General features: G+C 35.5%; 1 protein-coding gene across 1 annotated transcript in view; it reads left to right on the forward strand.

The window, feature by feature from the left end:
* STAT1 (signal transducer and activator of transcription 1) overlaps nt 1-11803 on the forward strand; it is a 50129-nt gene extending 38326 nt beyond the window's left edge. The window contains exons 20-24 of the mRNA XM_074302832.1: nt 66-205; nt 2724-2909; nt 5539-5614; nt 6692-6794; nt 10479-11803. Coding sequence (XP_074158933.1) covers nt 66-205; nt 2724-2909; nt 5539-5614; nt 6692-6794; nt 10479-10502 — 529 coding nt within the window. The 3' untranslated portion in view covers nt 10503-11803. The remainder of the gene's footprint in view (nt 1-65; nt 206-2723; nt 2910-5538; nt 5615-6691; nt 6795-10478) is intronic.
* The last annotated feature ends 4299 nt before the right edge of the window (nt 11804-16102 follow it).

Genomic DNA, 16102 nt, shown 5'->3' on the forward strand with positions numbered 1-16102 from the left:
ACCCCAGCCTCAGGGGGGAAAAAAATTACTAGATAACCTCTTGTAAATTCTCTTTCCACACACAGATGTATAATGGGCTTTATAAGTAAAGAGCAAGAACGGGCATTACTAAAAGATCAGAAGCCTGGAACATTTCTGCTGAGGTTCAGTGAAAGTAGTCGGGATGGAGCAATCACTTTTACTTGGGTTGAAAAGTTACAGAATGGTAAGTGCCATGTTGTATAGACAAAGTTCATTCATGTGAGCTTGTATAGTTAAGACTATGAAAATGGGAAATTGTCGTTAGGAAAATCTCTTGCTGTTTAAGTGAATTCACTTTTTAAAGATATAGTAAAACTGAAATTGATAGAAATAAGGACTATTAAAAGAGTCAAATGTTTATTATTGCAATAATATGTAACAGGTTCATTTGCAATTGATTCATGGAAGGAGAAATTTTTCTGTGAGTAAAAAGGTAAAATTCTATGTTCCCTTAGGGTAATAATATTCAGTAGAGTATAAATGAATAGCCAATGGGATGTGATGAAATCATTTAAAATTTTTATTAAGTTTTGACTTTTAAAAATTTTAACATATTTGGATGTAAGCTTAGTTTTATAAACAGAACATTTATCAAAGGTACAGGTAAAGAAGAAAACCAAGAAGCCCTCAAATGGGATCATGAAGAGTTAGATATGACAAAAATGATGGAACAACAACAGGTTAGGAAATCATCAAGAATATGAATTGTTGTTTGCTAATAACATATTAATTAGAAGAAGGAAAACCTGACAGCAGTGTGAGTGGGCAGAACAATCTGTCATAGTTGCATTTTATAATAAGAAGGAAATCTAGTATTCATTTTTATATTTATACTGCATTATAATATTTCCTAAAATTCAATTTCAAAGTATTATTTTGGAACAATGCCTTTCCTAGGTTGGAAAATAGCTCTAAAAATTAAATTTTTGAATTTCAAAATTAACAAAACAAAACCTCATAGAGATTAGATATGGATTCCAAGAAGCTTCCCCTATAAATCATACAAACATTTACCATGCTTCACTTTCAAATTTCACCATTAGAGATTCCTTTCTTTTATTCCTAAAGAGAGAGAGGAGGGAGGGAAAAACATGGAACTCAAAATTTTATAAACTGAATGTTGAAAACTATATTTACATGTAATGGGAACAAAATAAAATACCATTTTAAAAATAAATACTAAATTCCCTTCTTATTATAAAACATACCTCAAAAAGGTCTTATTTTTAAATAGGTAAAGACTAGTGAGAAAGATACTAAATTGTACATAGGCTGTTGTTTAGTACTGTCTTACTCTTCATGATTCTCTTTTGGGGCTTCTCTTGGCAAAGATACTGAGTGATTTGCCATTTCTCCCAGTTCATTTTACAGATGAGGAAACTGAGGCAAACAGGATTATGTAGTTTACCCACCATCATAAGTGTCTGAAATTGGATTTGAACTCAGGCCCAGTGTCCTATCCAACTGAGCCACCTGGCTTCCCCAAGATTGTACACAGGCTTGTATTTAAAAACAAGCATTTTTATATAACCATTAACATATCTTCATTAATCATTTTTTTAAAATAGCTTCACAAGTGCAAGATAGTGTACCCACAGTTAAAAGATAGCCATTCATCTGAAAAAGATCTGAGAGTTTAGTGAGCTGCAATTATGAGTTGACAAGATTATATGGCAATTAAAAAAAAAAAAACTGGGAGGTCAAAAAACTATGTGGGATCAAGTGAAGGATCTGTTGATGGTTAGCCAAGAGAAGATAATTACTGAAGGGGAAAAGGGAAAGGTCAAAGAAGTATTATTTGAAAACCTGAGTTTCATGTTGTGGGGTAGCTAAGTGGTAGCTAAGTGGTTTAGTGCAGTGGTCCTCAAACTTTTTAAATAGGGGGCCAGTTCACTATCCCTCAGACTGTTGGAGGGTCAGACTATAATAAAAACAAAAGCTCACACTCTGTTTCCACCCCTCAGCCCATTTGCTGGCCGCATAAACGTCCTCAGCGGGCAGCATCTGGCCTGCTGGCCGTAGTTTGAGAACCCCTGGTTTAGTGGATAGAAGTCTGGGCCTAGAATTAAGAAGAATCTTCTTGAGTTCAATTCTGGCCTCAGACATTTACCAGCTATATTACCCTAAGCAAGTCACTAAATCCTATTTGCCTCAGTTTCCTCATATGTAAAATGAGCCAGAGAAAGAAATGACAAACCATTCCAGTTTCTTTGCCAAAAAAACAAAACAAAACAAAACAAACAAACAAAAAAAAAAAAAAACCTTAAATAGGATCACAGTCTGAAAGAACTGTACAATATTCATGTTGTTGTGGGATTAAGTTATGAGCAATTGTGTCAAATTCTTTGGGCACATTACCCTGCATTCCAGTGCAGCCTGAACTTCCCAAGGGAACCCAAACCAGATTAAATCAATAAACAAATAAATAAAATGCAAAATGTAAATCAGATTAAAATACATAAAATAGACAAAATGAAAAGTAAGTAAAATATAAAAATATAAAAGTACAATACAACCTAAAAAAATGTTAATTTGTGTTTTCCAAGTCAATATGTGACCCACAGGGGTCTGTTTGCATATGACACCACTGTTCTAAAAGGGATTCTTGTTCACTTACATGTTGGATTAGATCACCCCAGGCGGTTTTTTTCAATCCTGTGACTCATATCTTTCTTCCTTCCTATTTTTTTTTTTTTTTAAAGAACCAGTGTTTCATGCAGTTGAACCATACACGAAAAAAGAACTCTCTGCAGTTACTTTTCCCGATATCATTCGGAATTATAAAGTCATGGCTGCTGAGAATATTCCTGAAAATCCTCTGAAGTTTCTATACCCAAACATTGATAAAGACCATGCTTTTGGGAAATACTATTCTAGGCCAAAGGAAGGTGAGTGGAGAGAATCATTATTGAACCTCTGACTTCTGGTAGTCGTCTATTGAAAAATGTATCCACTACCACTAGCACTACCAAAATCCAACAGTATCCATGATTTTCATTCCCCTTAGAAGATGTACATGACAGCTCTCATGTACACGAGTTGAGTAAGTGACAGGAGCTGCACAGGTAAATGTGACAACCCTCACATAGAGAAGCTGCTCTCCATGTCAGACCAAAGGAGTATAACAGCACCCGTGCTTTGAGCCCCTTTAGAAATTTGTTTCTTAAGTGAACTGTAAAGTTGATGTCAGTGCAATATTGGCCATCCTCTTTCTAGTTTAACCCATTAGGATTGATTTTTCTTGTTACTAAAGTTTCTCTAAAATGCTAAAGTGGCCTGAACTCCACTCAGGTCCATACAATGCTCATGTTTTGTATGTAAAGACAAAAATCCTTTTGCTATGTTGTTTTTCCTAAGCCTGCCTGATATATTAGAGTGAAGTCCTAACCAACATTTTTCCTTTCACTACATGAACTTGTTGAAATTCAGATAGCTGAGATCAAGTTTCCCTCAGAAATAAAATGTAGGTCAGGCCTCTGGAGATGCATCAATGAGAGATCAGAGACCACCAGGATCTGAAGGGACTTGAGAAACCAATTAAAACTAAACTGGAATCTTTCTCTCTAGCCTTTGTTTGGAATTCTCTGCTCTTACTCAAGAAAGGAAAGATAAAAAAGGGGTAAAGAAACCTTTACCAACTGGTAAATTCTCTGTCAAAATTATGAAGGAAATTTTTCTAAGAAATGCATGCTTTAGTAACAGAATACAATGTTGAAAAGCTAGGAAAGGTGCAAGAGTTTTGAAAAGCAAAATTTCATATCCATCTTTATAAACACGGAAATCATCCACAAATCTCCAATTACATTGAACTCATCTTACTCATTCCAGATCCCGCTCTCTATCCATTGGGCCATCTAACTGTCTGGATAATACTAAATGGAGGAAATTTTTTGGGCTAGACCTACAATTTAATTGATGTAGGAAACTCCCGTTGAGGAAATTTTCTACCACAGTTCTTCAAATTAGTCTTTAAAATGGAATTAGTCTTTAGAATGGAAGTGTTGGGGAGAAGGGAAGCTGGCTCATAGCACTCCAAATGCACCTGAATCAAATTAAAATGTAAATAGGAAATATTTAATAAAATAAATAAAAAATACAATAAAACATAGAAAATGCTAATATGTAGATTTCTGAGTCAATTTGTTGGCAACAGAAATCCTAAGTGCATTTAATGTCTTTCATTTCTAATTAAGTTGGAAACCACAACGGTAGGCCACTCTTCCTCTTCCTCCTCCTCTTCCTATTTAACCAAAATGAAATTTAATTCCACCTGAGGTTCCATAGTGGAAATGATTTGCTTAAGATCCTATAGCTAGTTAGTGACAGTGCCAGGCTGGGATGGACTCAAGTCTCTTGAATTTCAGTCAGTCTGGTGTTTTTTCCAATTGTGACAATTGAAAAAGTTCCAAGAAACCTAGTTTCTAGATAAATTAAATTCAATTTTATTGATTGAAAACAGGCTTACAATCTCCTCTGTAGAGAAAGAGATCAAATCTATTGAACCTTCAATAATTATAAAGTCTTTTGGAAAAGGGGTGCACTTGGGGGTAAACTGATCAACAACAACATAAAAGTTGTTAGATGACTATATTAAAATGAGGGTCTTTGGGGTACTGGACTTATTTCACCCACATCTAAGTCAAAGAGATTTAACAATTTCCGTATCACCTGTCTAAGAAAAGGGAGGTTCCATATTTTCCCAGAGCTGTCTAAGCAAATATAATGAGCATGAATGCCCCTTTAGCCTAAACTTAGAATTAATGTTATTGTCTTTGATCAGATCTCAGCCAAGCAGACTGGGCATGTCTTTTAGAAAGATCTCCCACACCCATTGATTTCTGGTTGAGAACGTTGGTTGGTGGCTCTCTTGTTGCCCTTCATTCTCTCAGAAGACCAAAATGACATCCTTATGTCTTGCATACAAGAGAAGTTGTAGCATGTCTGACTGTAGGTGCTTCCATTTAGATGAGGAAGCAGAAAAGGGGGAAGAAAAACCTTGACTCTAATGTAGTAATTAGCTGTTCATATAAGAGAAATGATCATTTCTCTCATAACATATCTCACTGCTTACTCACCTTAGAATGTGCAATTAAGAAAAATCCTATTTTGTAGCACTCTTATAGATCATTAATTTTCCATTGTAAAATCTCAAAACAGGCAGATCGGTTTAAAATGAAGTTTCCACACTTTCTGTTCATTGTGGTTGTCTTCTTGTAAATGTGGAAACAACTCAAGGCAGAGGTCATTTCCCTTTCAAGGGCCCTCCAGCTCTTAGCAACTCTTCCCAGTATCAGCTTGGCCACAGACCATCCTCCTCCTCCTGCTTCTCTTCCACGTACTTTGCACAGTAGTCCCTTTGTAAAGCCCCTTAGTGATTTTAGTTGACAAAAGCAATGGGGGGTGAGAATGTGGGCCTTCTCTGATCATCTAAGAAACAGATTTGATTTTTTTTAATCCCTAGCCGAAGTATATTTACATTGGCTAACTAAATGTGCATTTGGTTTGTTTGCTTCCTAGGGCCAGAGCCAATGGAAATTGATGGCCCCAAAGGGACTGGATATATCAAGACTGAACTAATTTCTGTATCTGAAGTGTAAGTGAACTCAGAAGAGTGTCCTTTTTAGAACCTTCAGTCTCTTCCCATAGGGGAAGGGGGAGAATGGGTGGACCTCAAACATACTTGTAATCTGCTGCTCTACTGTCAATCTAGCATGGGCAAGTTGACATGAGAAGATGCTAATTAGGAGTTGTGTGAACCCAACTGTGGTACCCAACCGTGGTGTAACCCTAAGCCAGTTCTGTTTTTTCTTCAAAGCTACATTTAAGCTCTGCAAGATCCAGAAAAATAATGTTTTGAAATAAGTGTAAATAAAATGAACAAAAATTTATCAATGGGAAAGTAGTTCTTTTCAATATAGAGTAGGCCAAAGTTGCAACTAAAATACATTTTTTCCTCTTGTTTTTTATTCTTTGTTTCATTTTGTAAACAGTAAAAACACACAAACAAACAAAACAAACAAAAATCTCTTGGAAATGTCACTGTCAGTTATTTGCCCTCCTGCATTGTCTTGGGGTGAATGAATGGATCTAGCCACCATGTAATAAAAAAACCCTTCGAACTGCTCAAAGAGGGATGAGGAGTACCCAGACATGGTGCTCCTCTGGCTAGGCAACACAAGTAAGTGCATGTGGCCATGATTAGACTTTCTAAGGACTGCTGGGTACTAGGTGGGCTGATTGATACTCATTCACACACACAGGGGCTGGAATGGGTGGGGAGCCAATACTCTTAGATGGTAGACTTTTTCAAAAATATTTGACAAGTCTGTTTATTTCCTAGAGACCACCCATATGGTAGAGCAGGTGTTCTTAAACATTTTAGTGTCATGGACCTTTTTGGCAGCCTGGTGCAGCTTATGGACACCTTCCCTGAAGAATGCTTTTAAATGCAACAAATAAAATACATAGGATTACAAAGGAAACCAATCATACTGAAATATAGTTATCAAAATATTTTACAAAAACAAACAAACAAACAAACAAACAAGTTCATGGAGCCCAGGTTAAGAATCCCTTTTTGAGAATAATGAGGTAAGGGATGAAATGTCAGTTTTCCTCTTGAATTTTAAATGTGGTTACATTTTTTCCTTTCATTTTTCTCCTACTTTAGTCACCCTTCCAGACTTCAGAACACGGACAACCTTCTACCTATGTCTCCTGAGGATTTTGCTGAGGTTTCCCGCATGGTGGGCCATGTAGAACTCAGCAATGTGGTATGTACATCTTCCAGAAAATGTCCTTAGGTCCCTGGAATTGTTTCACTTTCAGAGGCAGGAGGTGGATATGAGCATATGCTGCTTTTCAGAGACACTGAACAGAGTTTGGTATATCATTTAAGGAGTGGGGGAGGGAGGGGTTTGGTTTTGGTTTTGGTGGGTTTGTTATTTTGTTTTGTTTTTGGTAAGGTCATCCAAGGACAAGCTACAGACAGCTTTAAAAAGCTACATTTTTTGTCCAGAAATTTTGGACTTTTTAAGAGAAGCTTTCACAAAAGAGCCAAACTTTTAAAATTTCAATAACTCACCACAGTCCTTTTCTCTGTGCTCCACAGGGGTTTGAGATAATGAAGTTCTAAAAATTTATGGAGGAAAATGTGAATTCTTTTATAAAGAACTTTAGAGAATTATTTAGAGAATTTTAGAGAGTTATTTTTGATTGCTATCATAATCTGTTATTGCACTTGCTTGGGCACTGCTATGCAGACCTCAGCGTTCCCTGTACCAGCCTGGCAGTAATGGTATCTGTGGCTACCAGCTTAGCATTCTGGGGCTCAATTGGGAGGGTTAAACAATTTAGAGAGTTAATTGAGGGTAGTAAGTGGAATATGGTGGTTAGTCACTGGACATCACTCAAAAAGAGCATCCTACCTTTAGAGAAATCTTTCCTGAGTATATACATCAGGTGGCAGTACTGAACAAGGGCAAAGATTTCTGCTAATTTGGGCCAAAGGCTTTTCTTCTCAAGGTTTTGGGGATCTTTATTGATATTGTTTGGTTTTAAGCTAATCCATACATGAATCTGTCCTAGAATCATATGTTGTGAATTTTGATAGGCTAGAGAAAAACTGTTAAAACGTAATGGTGTAACCCCCTTCATACCTTATTTGCTCTCATGTGTGCCCAATTCTTTCAAGTATGTACCAAATTCTGTGTGTATGAGTAAGTGGCTGGGGCTCCATTTATGGGTAAAGTATTTTGTGTCAGTTTAAATTTTCAAGGTCCCAATTTCTTAAGGTTTCTATTTTCTTAGGAGTTAGTCAGATGGCACAGTAGATAGAGTACAAGGCTTGGAATAAGGAAGATTTATCCTTGTGTGTTCAAAACTTACTTCAAATACTAGTTTTGTGAGCCTGAACAACTCACTTACCCCTGTTTATCTCAGTTTCCTCATCTGTCAAATGAGCTACAGGAGGAAATGGCAAACCACTCCTGTATCTTTGCAAAGAAAATCCCAAATGGGATCACACAAAGAGTCATAAATGACTGAATAAGAACAATAACAAATTTTCTCAATTTCTGAATTGAATCAATTTCTGATTCTATTTGGAGAACATGCTATCCAGCATTCTCCTTGACTGACTCTGACACTAAACACACACACACACCAAAAAAAAAAGGTATTGTATTCAACCTGCTACCTTTTCTAAAGCAACATGGATGCATGTAGTAATAGTAAAAGAACAAGTATAAATGACTCCCAATGTGCACTCCCAGATTCCTCATTTGCTTACGGAAGCAGCTGCTCTTTTCGCTTTCCAAGACAATTATAGGCACCTTAAAAAATTCTGAAAATAATATTACATAATATTATTATATAATAATATTACTTATTACATAAGTAATATCATTGATTTTGAGACTTTACATAGGTTGGCTTTGTTAAGAAATATTATGCCAATATAAGTTAGTCTCTTTTGCTCCCTCAGTCTTTTTGGATTTGGTGAAATTAGAGACTTAATAATTTGTATAGAGTCAAATATACTTTTTCAGAAGTTTTATATTTGTTACTTCCTGATTGCCACAAAAGTGATATGGCCTTCATGAGTAGTGCCAGACCTGGCACCTGGAAGTTACTGCTCAAGTCCGAGCTCCGAGTGGCTTTGCCACTAACTCTGTGACCCTAAGGACCCTACTTTGTTAAAATTGGTTTTAAAACACGGTGGCTTCATGGACAGTCCTGGGCTTGGAGCTGAATCCTCTCAGATACTCAATAGCTATGTGATTCTGGCCAAGTCATCTTCTATTCCTTGTCTGTAAGAGGAGAATAATTAATAGTACTACTCATGTAAAACTCTCTGAAACTTTTAAAGCATTATATTATTAATATTGTTCTCTTCCTGATCTCATGGATATTATAGGCAAGAACTGAATAAACTGCAAAGCATTTTAATACTACTATCGGGGATACTAGTATCAGGACTAATTAGAACTGTATACATGTCCATCAGATTTTAGGCATGTATAATAAATCAGAAACAAATACAAACAGAAACTCCAGGAGCATAAGAGAGAACTGCAGATGCTGAGTAAAGTTGCTCAGAAATTGGTAAAGAAACATCATAAAAAGGATTGATCTCCTCCCCGCTTTGCTCATTCCTGTCCCTATATGTATGAAGTGAAAAAAAAAAGTATACCAAGTGAAAAGCCATTTTATATGCCTCTTTAAGCTAAGGGAGTGATTTTATTTCACCCAAGTTTCAAGGCTGAAGGTCTCCATTGGGGTTGACCCAAAAATGACTGACTCCTCCCAGGAAGGTCTAGTTTCAAGTTATGCCATGGGCTCATTTTGGCATTTAACTTTTGAGTGCCCTAGAGCAGAGATGCTTAAACTTTTTTCCCTTTTTGCCCAAGAAATTTTTACACAGCCTCAGGTATATAGGTATATAAAATAAAGATACAAATCAAACATTTACTGATAATAAATCATAAAAAATTTTATTTTAAAACTATTCTTTGGCACACATATAATTTTATTATTTATTAAAGATAAAAGCAAATTTGAATACTAATGAGATATATGTGGCGATTTATTTTTACATAAAGAATTAAATCTTGGTGGAATATTTGATACTTTTTACTGTTGCCAAGTTATTCACAATCTTCATATTCAGTTAGGGGTCATTACCAACCGTTTAATAAGTTCTGTCCTAGGCAACCCTCTCAGACTCTAAATTACAGAGAAGATGCCCATCTGTATTGGTAGAAATAGTTCTATACTGTGCACACCATACACCAATCAAATATAAGTTTACTTGTCGTTATTTAAAATGGATAAGGAAATAAGGCTCTGAGATGTGCCCATGATCACATAGCTAGTAAGTATCTAAGGAGAGATTTAAACTTAGCCTTTTCATTTCAGGTCCAGCACCCTATCCACTATGGAAAACTATAAGAAGAAGAAAGTGGCATCTTAGCATGTTTGAAGTTTTGAAAAGGGAAGGGAAAGTGTCCTCTCCTCTCATACACACCCTAGCTTAGTAACTATCCCACTGGGATTTAGAAGGAAAATTCGGTGTTCCTTTTGTCCTGTAGTTGGACAATTCAGCATTTCTTTATCCTGGGTATTGCACTGAGCAAAAGATTTGTACAATGGAAAGAAAACAAAGCTTAATGAAGCTTAATACTGTCTGGATAAATTCAAAGAACTACATCAGCAAGCTGCAAGGTGAAAATCCATCAGCTTATGAGCTTATGGGAAATAAATAGTCAGGGCTTACTGTGGCAGTGAGGATGGTCCAAGGTTGCATACAGAATGCTTTTCCTAGTCCCTATTTGTAATAACAGGTAGATAGATGCTTGTTGCTTTTTCTTCTCTAAAGGGTGGGCAAGTTGTGTTAAATATGTAAACCTGCCTTTAGATTCATAGAACAAAGTTAATGGTATTTTCTCTCTTTACAGATGAATGTACCCTATAACATCTGAATTTTGTTCATCTCTTCCGAATCAGACTCATCTGCCCTTGGCTCACATCTGCCACTCTGCTCCTCCACAGACTAATTTTTTAGAGAAAAGAAAGTTATATTAACAAGTTTGCTTCCAAGTGAATTTTTTTCTTATCTCAAAACATGTACTCTGAAGGTCTGCACCAGCCTCGCTGAAGGTAAAGCTGATAAACATATACATTGGATATGGAGGAAGGGTAGGGGTCTTTTTAAGGGAATCTATCAGTGTTGTGCACATAGCGGGTACCTAGTACAGATTTTATTAAAATAAGAGGTCAAAATATTTATAGGAGGAATTTTTGGTATGGGAATTATGATTTTCTACATTGAAAAAAAAAAAGGTTTATTTTAATGGTTGAGACAATTTCCATATTGTCAATATAGCAGATCTGTCCCCCTCTCCCTCTCACCACACCTCTTCCCCCGTTACTAAATGTAGCATCTTACATAGCAAAAGATAAATGTTGGACAAATCTTCTAACCTCAAATTCTCATTAAAAAAGGTCATATAATGTATGCAGTTTTCCAAGCCAGCCATTTAAAAATAATAGAACAAATAAACATTTATTGTGGAATTGGCTTAGTATTTGGGTTAAAGTTAGTGAAAAGTTGCTGGCTAACGCCCACAGAGACCAAATGCACGTAGTAAACTTATAAATAGTATTTCTCTTTATCTATCTCATTACATAGCTGTTCAAGAGCTTCTACCTTCATTACAATTGTCAGAAATGAAGTTGTTTTACATTTCTAATCAAGTAGCTAAGACTCAACAAATATTTTACTATCTCAGCACTTGTAGATAGGGTCAGAGCTGACACTGACTAAAATGTAGATATAAACAAATTAATAAGTTGAATAGGCAGAAGCTTGTATTTTATTTCTCAGTCATAGTGGATATAGATTTAACTTTTCATGGAAAGGCAAATTAGGGATCTAAAAGTGACAGTATCTGAATGGGAACAATATACAGAAATTGGCTAATATTTATTTTCCTTTTTAACTGAAAATATTAAATTAGCACATTGTTTTCATTGTCTCCTATCTACACAAGCATTGAAATGAAAAGCTGTAGTTTGGGGGAGAGGGGCAGGAAGAAAAGCAATAGATTTTTAACTTTGTGAAAGTTATCTGAAAGAAAATGCATCTGTTTGACCTATTTAGCGGTATCTCATTGCTTTTATTGTCACTTCAACTGTATTTCTTGTGATTGTCAATATTTCTTTAAATCAATTTAAAAACAACAACAAATGAATGATAAATTATATTGAATTAGGAAACTTCCTGCTTTTCTTGCTGTCCTCAGTTAAATTTTTGCTGTTCTTCTCACAGCTGTCGTGTCTTATCAAGTTTGCAAAATGCTTTCCTTACAGCCAGTCTTCCTCATAGTAATATTTCTAGTTCTACACACATTGTTCCAAATAAGATGTCACAGACCAGAGAGGGGTTTGGGTGTTTCTGACCAAAAACATGAGAGAGGGAAGGAAAGCATAATTCTAAGAATTTTATACATATGTGCGTGTTTGCTATTCATTGTAGTTCTGTTATGATATTTGCCCTCAAAACAAGAACAATGAATTTTAATGAAGTGAAGCCATTGTGAAATATTGGTAATTTATAGTGGCAGTTACTATTAAAAAGACAGCAATGTGTATAGAGCATTAGGAAAACTAATTTATTCTTACTCCAGATTAAATGAGAAGCAGCGTGTTGCATAGTGTATAGGTGGACAGCCTTGAAGGCAGGTCCAACATTGGTCCAGTCCTGCCACTGTCATACACTGGCTGTTGGACCCTAAACACATCCCTAAACTGCACTAGACTACCCTCTAAGATAACAAAGTGCCAGTTTACATTATCAGAGGTAACACCATTTTCTAAATACTCTGTTAACTTGTCTTGTAAATCAAGACTGCGATCAAAGATAAAAAGTTGGAAATCAGTCTATCAATCCACAAGCATATATTAAACATCTATTAGGTGCTAGAAACTTTGCTAGGTGGATCCTCATTTTTCAGAAGGAAACAAAGATTCATAAAAATTAAAAGGTGTCATGGCAAAGACACAGCAACGAACTCAGAATAGACATTATTCCTATGGACCAGGAGTTCTTAAGGTGTGAAATAGATTCAGGGTGTCCGTGAAACTTGAATGGGCAAATTTTGGCTTTTTTGGTAATCCTTTATAAAATGTAAAAACATTATTCTGAGAAGGGGTTCATAGATTTTGTCAGATCACTAAAGGGAATTATAACACAATAAAAGTTAAAAGACGCCTCTAGACTCTCAGAGGTATGATCTAACAACTACCAAAAGATCTCTGGGGTCTTTGATACAACATTTGCTTCCAAAGCTATGAATTATTTTTTTTATTTGGAAATAAGTAAGACATTACTTTGGCATATAAAATTAAAATCTGTCCCTTCTCCAAGGCAGTCATCTTAAATTCACATTTTGCAATTATGCCTAGGGTTATTGAAAATCTACTATTTCCCCAGGAAAATCACAGAGATTTAAATTTTTCTCAGTAATTAGAAAAAAGAGAGCATATTATTTATATAGCACCTACTAAGTGCCAAACATCATGTGTTAAGTGCTTTTTGCAAATAATAACAGCAGCTAGCACTTATATAGTGCTTTCTATGTGCCAGGCAGCGTCCTAAGTGCTTTGCAAATATTATCTCTTTTGTCTTCACAACAACCTAAGCTAGGTTCTATGATTATCCAAGGCAAATATCAGTTAAATGACTTGCACAGAATTACACAGCTTGTAAGTGTTTGAGATCTTATCCTGATTCCAGACCAGCACTCTCTCCACTGCTTTATATCATCTAGCTGCTTATAGAGCCCAGCTTCTTAAACTGTGGTTCATGGCTCATAATTGAATGTGCGGGTTGTGAAATTTTGACTTATCAATAAATGTTTGGTTTGTTTACCAATTTTATATCTATGTACTGAAGGTTGCATAACAATTTCTCTGGGGAAAAAATGGCAAAAGTGGAAAAAGTTTAAGAAGCCCTGTTATCGAGTAATTCCTTTCTTAGAATTAAGGTCAAGGTGAAAATGGGAGTTGACAGGGAAAGAGTTAAACATTAAAAGTTCTGTTTAAAAAAAAATTACCAGTAAAATCTAATTGTAGAATAGGGGTTGGCAAAGTAGAAAGAGACAGGATCACTTCATATTGAAATAGAGAAATTAAATCAAATATATTACCTTTGACAGCATTGGGGGATATCAAAAGAGTAAAACTGCTATCATCAACAATCTTGTTATTCTTTTAACTATATATGTAGATCCCCCCAAAAAAGTTCGTATAGTGGGAGGATTTTTATATCTTTCCTTTTAAGAACTAGCCTAACTAACTATGGGCAGGGTCATCTTGAGAAAATTTTTGGCCACGGCAATGCAGGAAACAAGCTAAAACACATTAAATGGCTATCTATCCTGAGCAGTCCTTCTTCACTTCCTTAGAGATGATGAATCACAGAGATTTTAGAGCATCCATACTCATTAATTTAACTGTTGATATTCCAAATGTGAAAGCCCTGTCCAGTGATAAACAAGTGCATGTGGCATTTGAACTAAATTAAATCAAGCTTGCCATTCTTGCTGTAAATGAAACTAGAAAACAAAAGAAAATGGCAAACAATGGCAGCTTTTCCATGCAGAGGGGGAAAAAAGATGGAAAATTGGCTTCATCTTGTCTCCAAAGTCAAGAAGAAACCTCATTTTATAGGGTGACTAAGTCTAATATTACAATGCAAATTACATATTTGCAGAAAAAAACCCTTAAAAATTAACTGAAGCTTTAGCAACAGCATCTGGAAAAGGAAGCAAAAAGGCAAAATCTGCAAACAACTTGACAAGACCCTCTAAATTTTACTTTGCTACTTGGTGACTGAAATCCAAAGTTGGGAGACTTAAATGAGATTAACAATAGAATGCTAGAAAATATCCAGAAGCAGTGAATGCAATAGATTAAAAACTTGTAAACATCATGGAAGCCTCATGCCAATATGAAATGAATATTTTCTTTGAGAACTGTAAGATTGTAGACATTATGGGTGTCAGATACTATCTCTCTCTCAAAAAAAATTTGATTATATTTTATTAATAATAATAGCTAACATTTCTATAGCACCTACTATATGCCAAGTGCTAAGCACTATATTATTATTTCATTTGAGGCTTACAACTCTGGAAGGTAGATGCTATTATTATTTACTGATAAAAAAACTGAAGTTAAATGACTTGCCCAGAGTCACATAGCTAATGTCCGAGGTCACGTTTGAACTCAGGTCTTCCAGACTCCAGGCTTGGCACTATTCATTGCACCACCTACTGTTCAACAAATAGGAAATGGTTTATTATTAATTTAGGAGTCATTCCTGAATAAGATATAATTTACAGTCATACCACTGACTTATAATAGCAAAGAAAAAATTAATATTGAATTGGAATAAATGATCAAAAAAATGGGAACAACTAAAACAACCTCAACCTTAGCTATTTAAAATGGAAGACAGATCGAGCAGTAAGCATTTATTGTCTGCTATATTGGAATGTATTAGAATACATTCCAGCAAGGTGCTAAGAATTACAAAGACAAAAATGATCAGCTTACATTCTATTAGATGTAAATGGATAAAAGAAAGGACATTGACACAGGTTATAGCAATGTCCTACAGAAATATAGTCAATATATATCAATAAAAACAACACAAAAGACCAAAAGGGTCTGAAAGCTTCCTTAGCTTTCTTAGCTTGGGGGGAAATGTGGCAACCAACTCTGGTTTTTCAAACATAAACATCATTTATAAAATCTTTGAAAGAAGAGTGGTGGAAGATTCTGAACAGTTTTTCCTCATAAAGCAGCTGGAAAATATGGAGAAAAAATAAAATTTTTAAAGGTGGGCAAGGAGAGGTTAACAATATACTTACTGCTGTTCAGTTGAGCCCAACAAACACTTGGAGTTTTCTTGGCAAAGATACTGAAATGGTTTGTCATTTCCTTCTCCAAATTATCTTACAGATAAGGAAACTGAGGCAAGCAGAGTTAAGTGATTTGCACAACTAGTATCTGAAGCCAGATTTGAACTCAGGGAGATGAGTTTTTGATTCTAGGCCCAGTGTTCTATTTCTATTGAATCACCTAGCTGTCATCAGCAACGTGATTAGTTATTATTAGATGACAATATGATGATGGCATCAAGTCCAGGACTTTATGGAGCCTCTTGGATGAGATCCATAAATCTCCCCTCCAAAAAAAGAATTTAGTCATTCTCTGCACAGAAATAACTAAGTGGATGAAAACACCTATTGTTCAGACTGTTATAATGTTCATGGTTCATCCGTGAGCACACATATCTGAGACAGACATTATCAGCAGTGCTCAGAATTAAACCGGAGAGATTAGTTTACCTTTGATATATGAAAAATAAGATATTCTGCAAGTGGTATGAAGGCTGCTATCAGCAAATGTCCATCCAGAGTGTATAAAAGAAGATGGGCTCGTTAGATAAAAAGATAGCTATTGGACAGTCAATTTACAGATTCCTCTGATGTCCATATAATACACACTAAAC

The sequence above is a fragment of the Sminthopsis crassicaudata genome, chromosome 3 (genome assembly GCF_048593235.1).
Source record: "Sminthopsis crassicaudata isolate SCR6 chromosome 3, ASM4859323v1, whole genome shotgun sequence".
NCBI classification, from domain to species: Eukaryota; Metazoa; Chordata; class Mammalia; order Dasyuromorphia; family Dasyuridae; genus Sminthopsis; species Sminthopsis crassicaudata.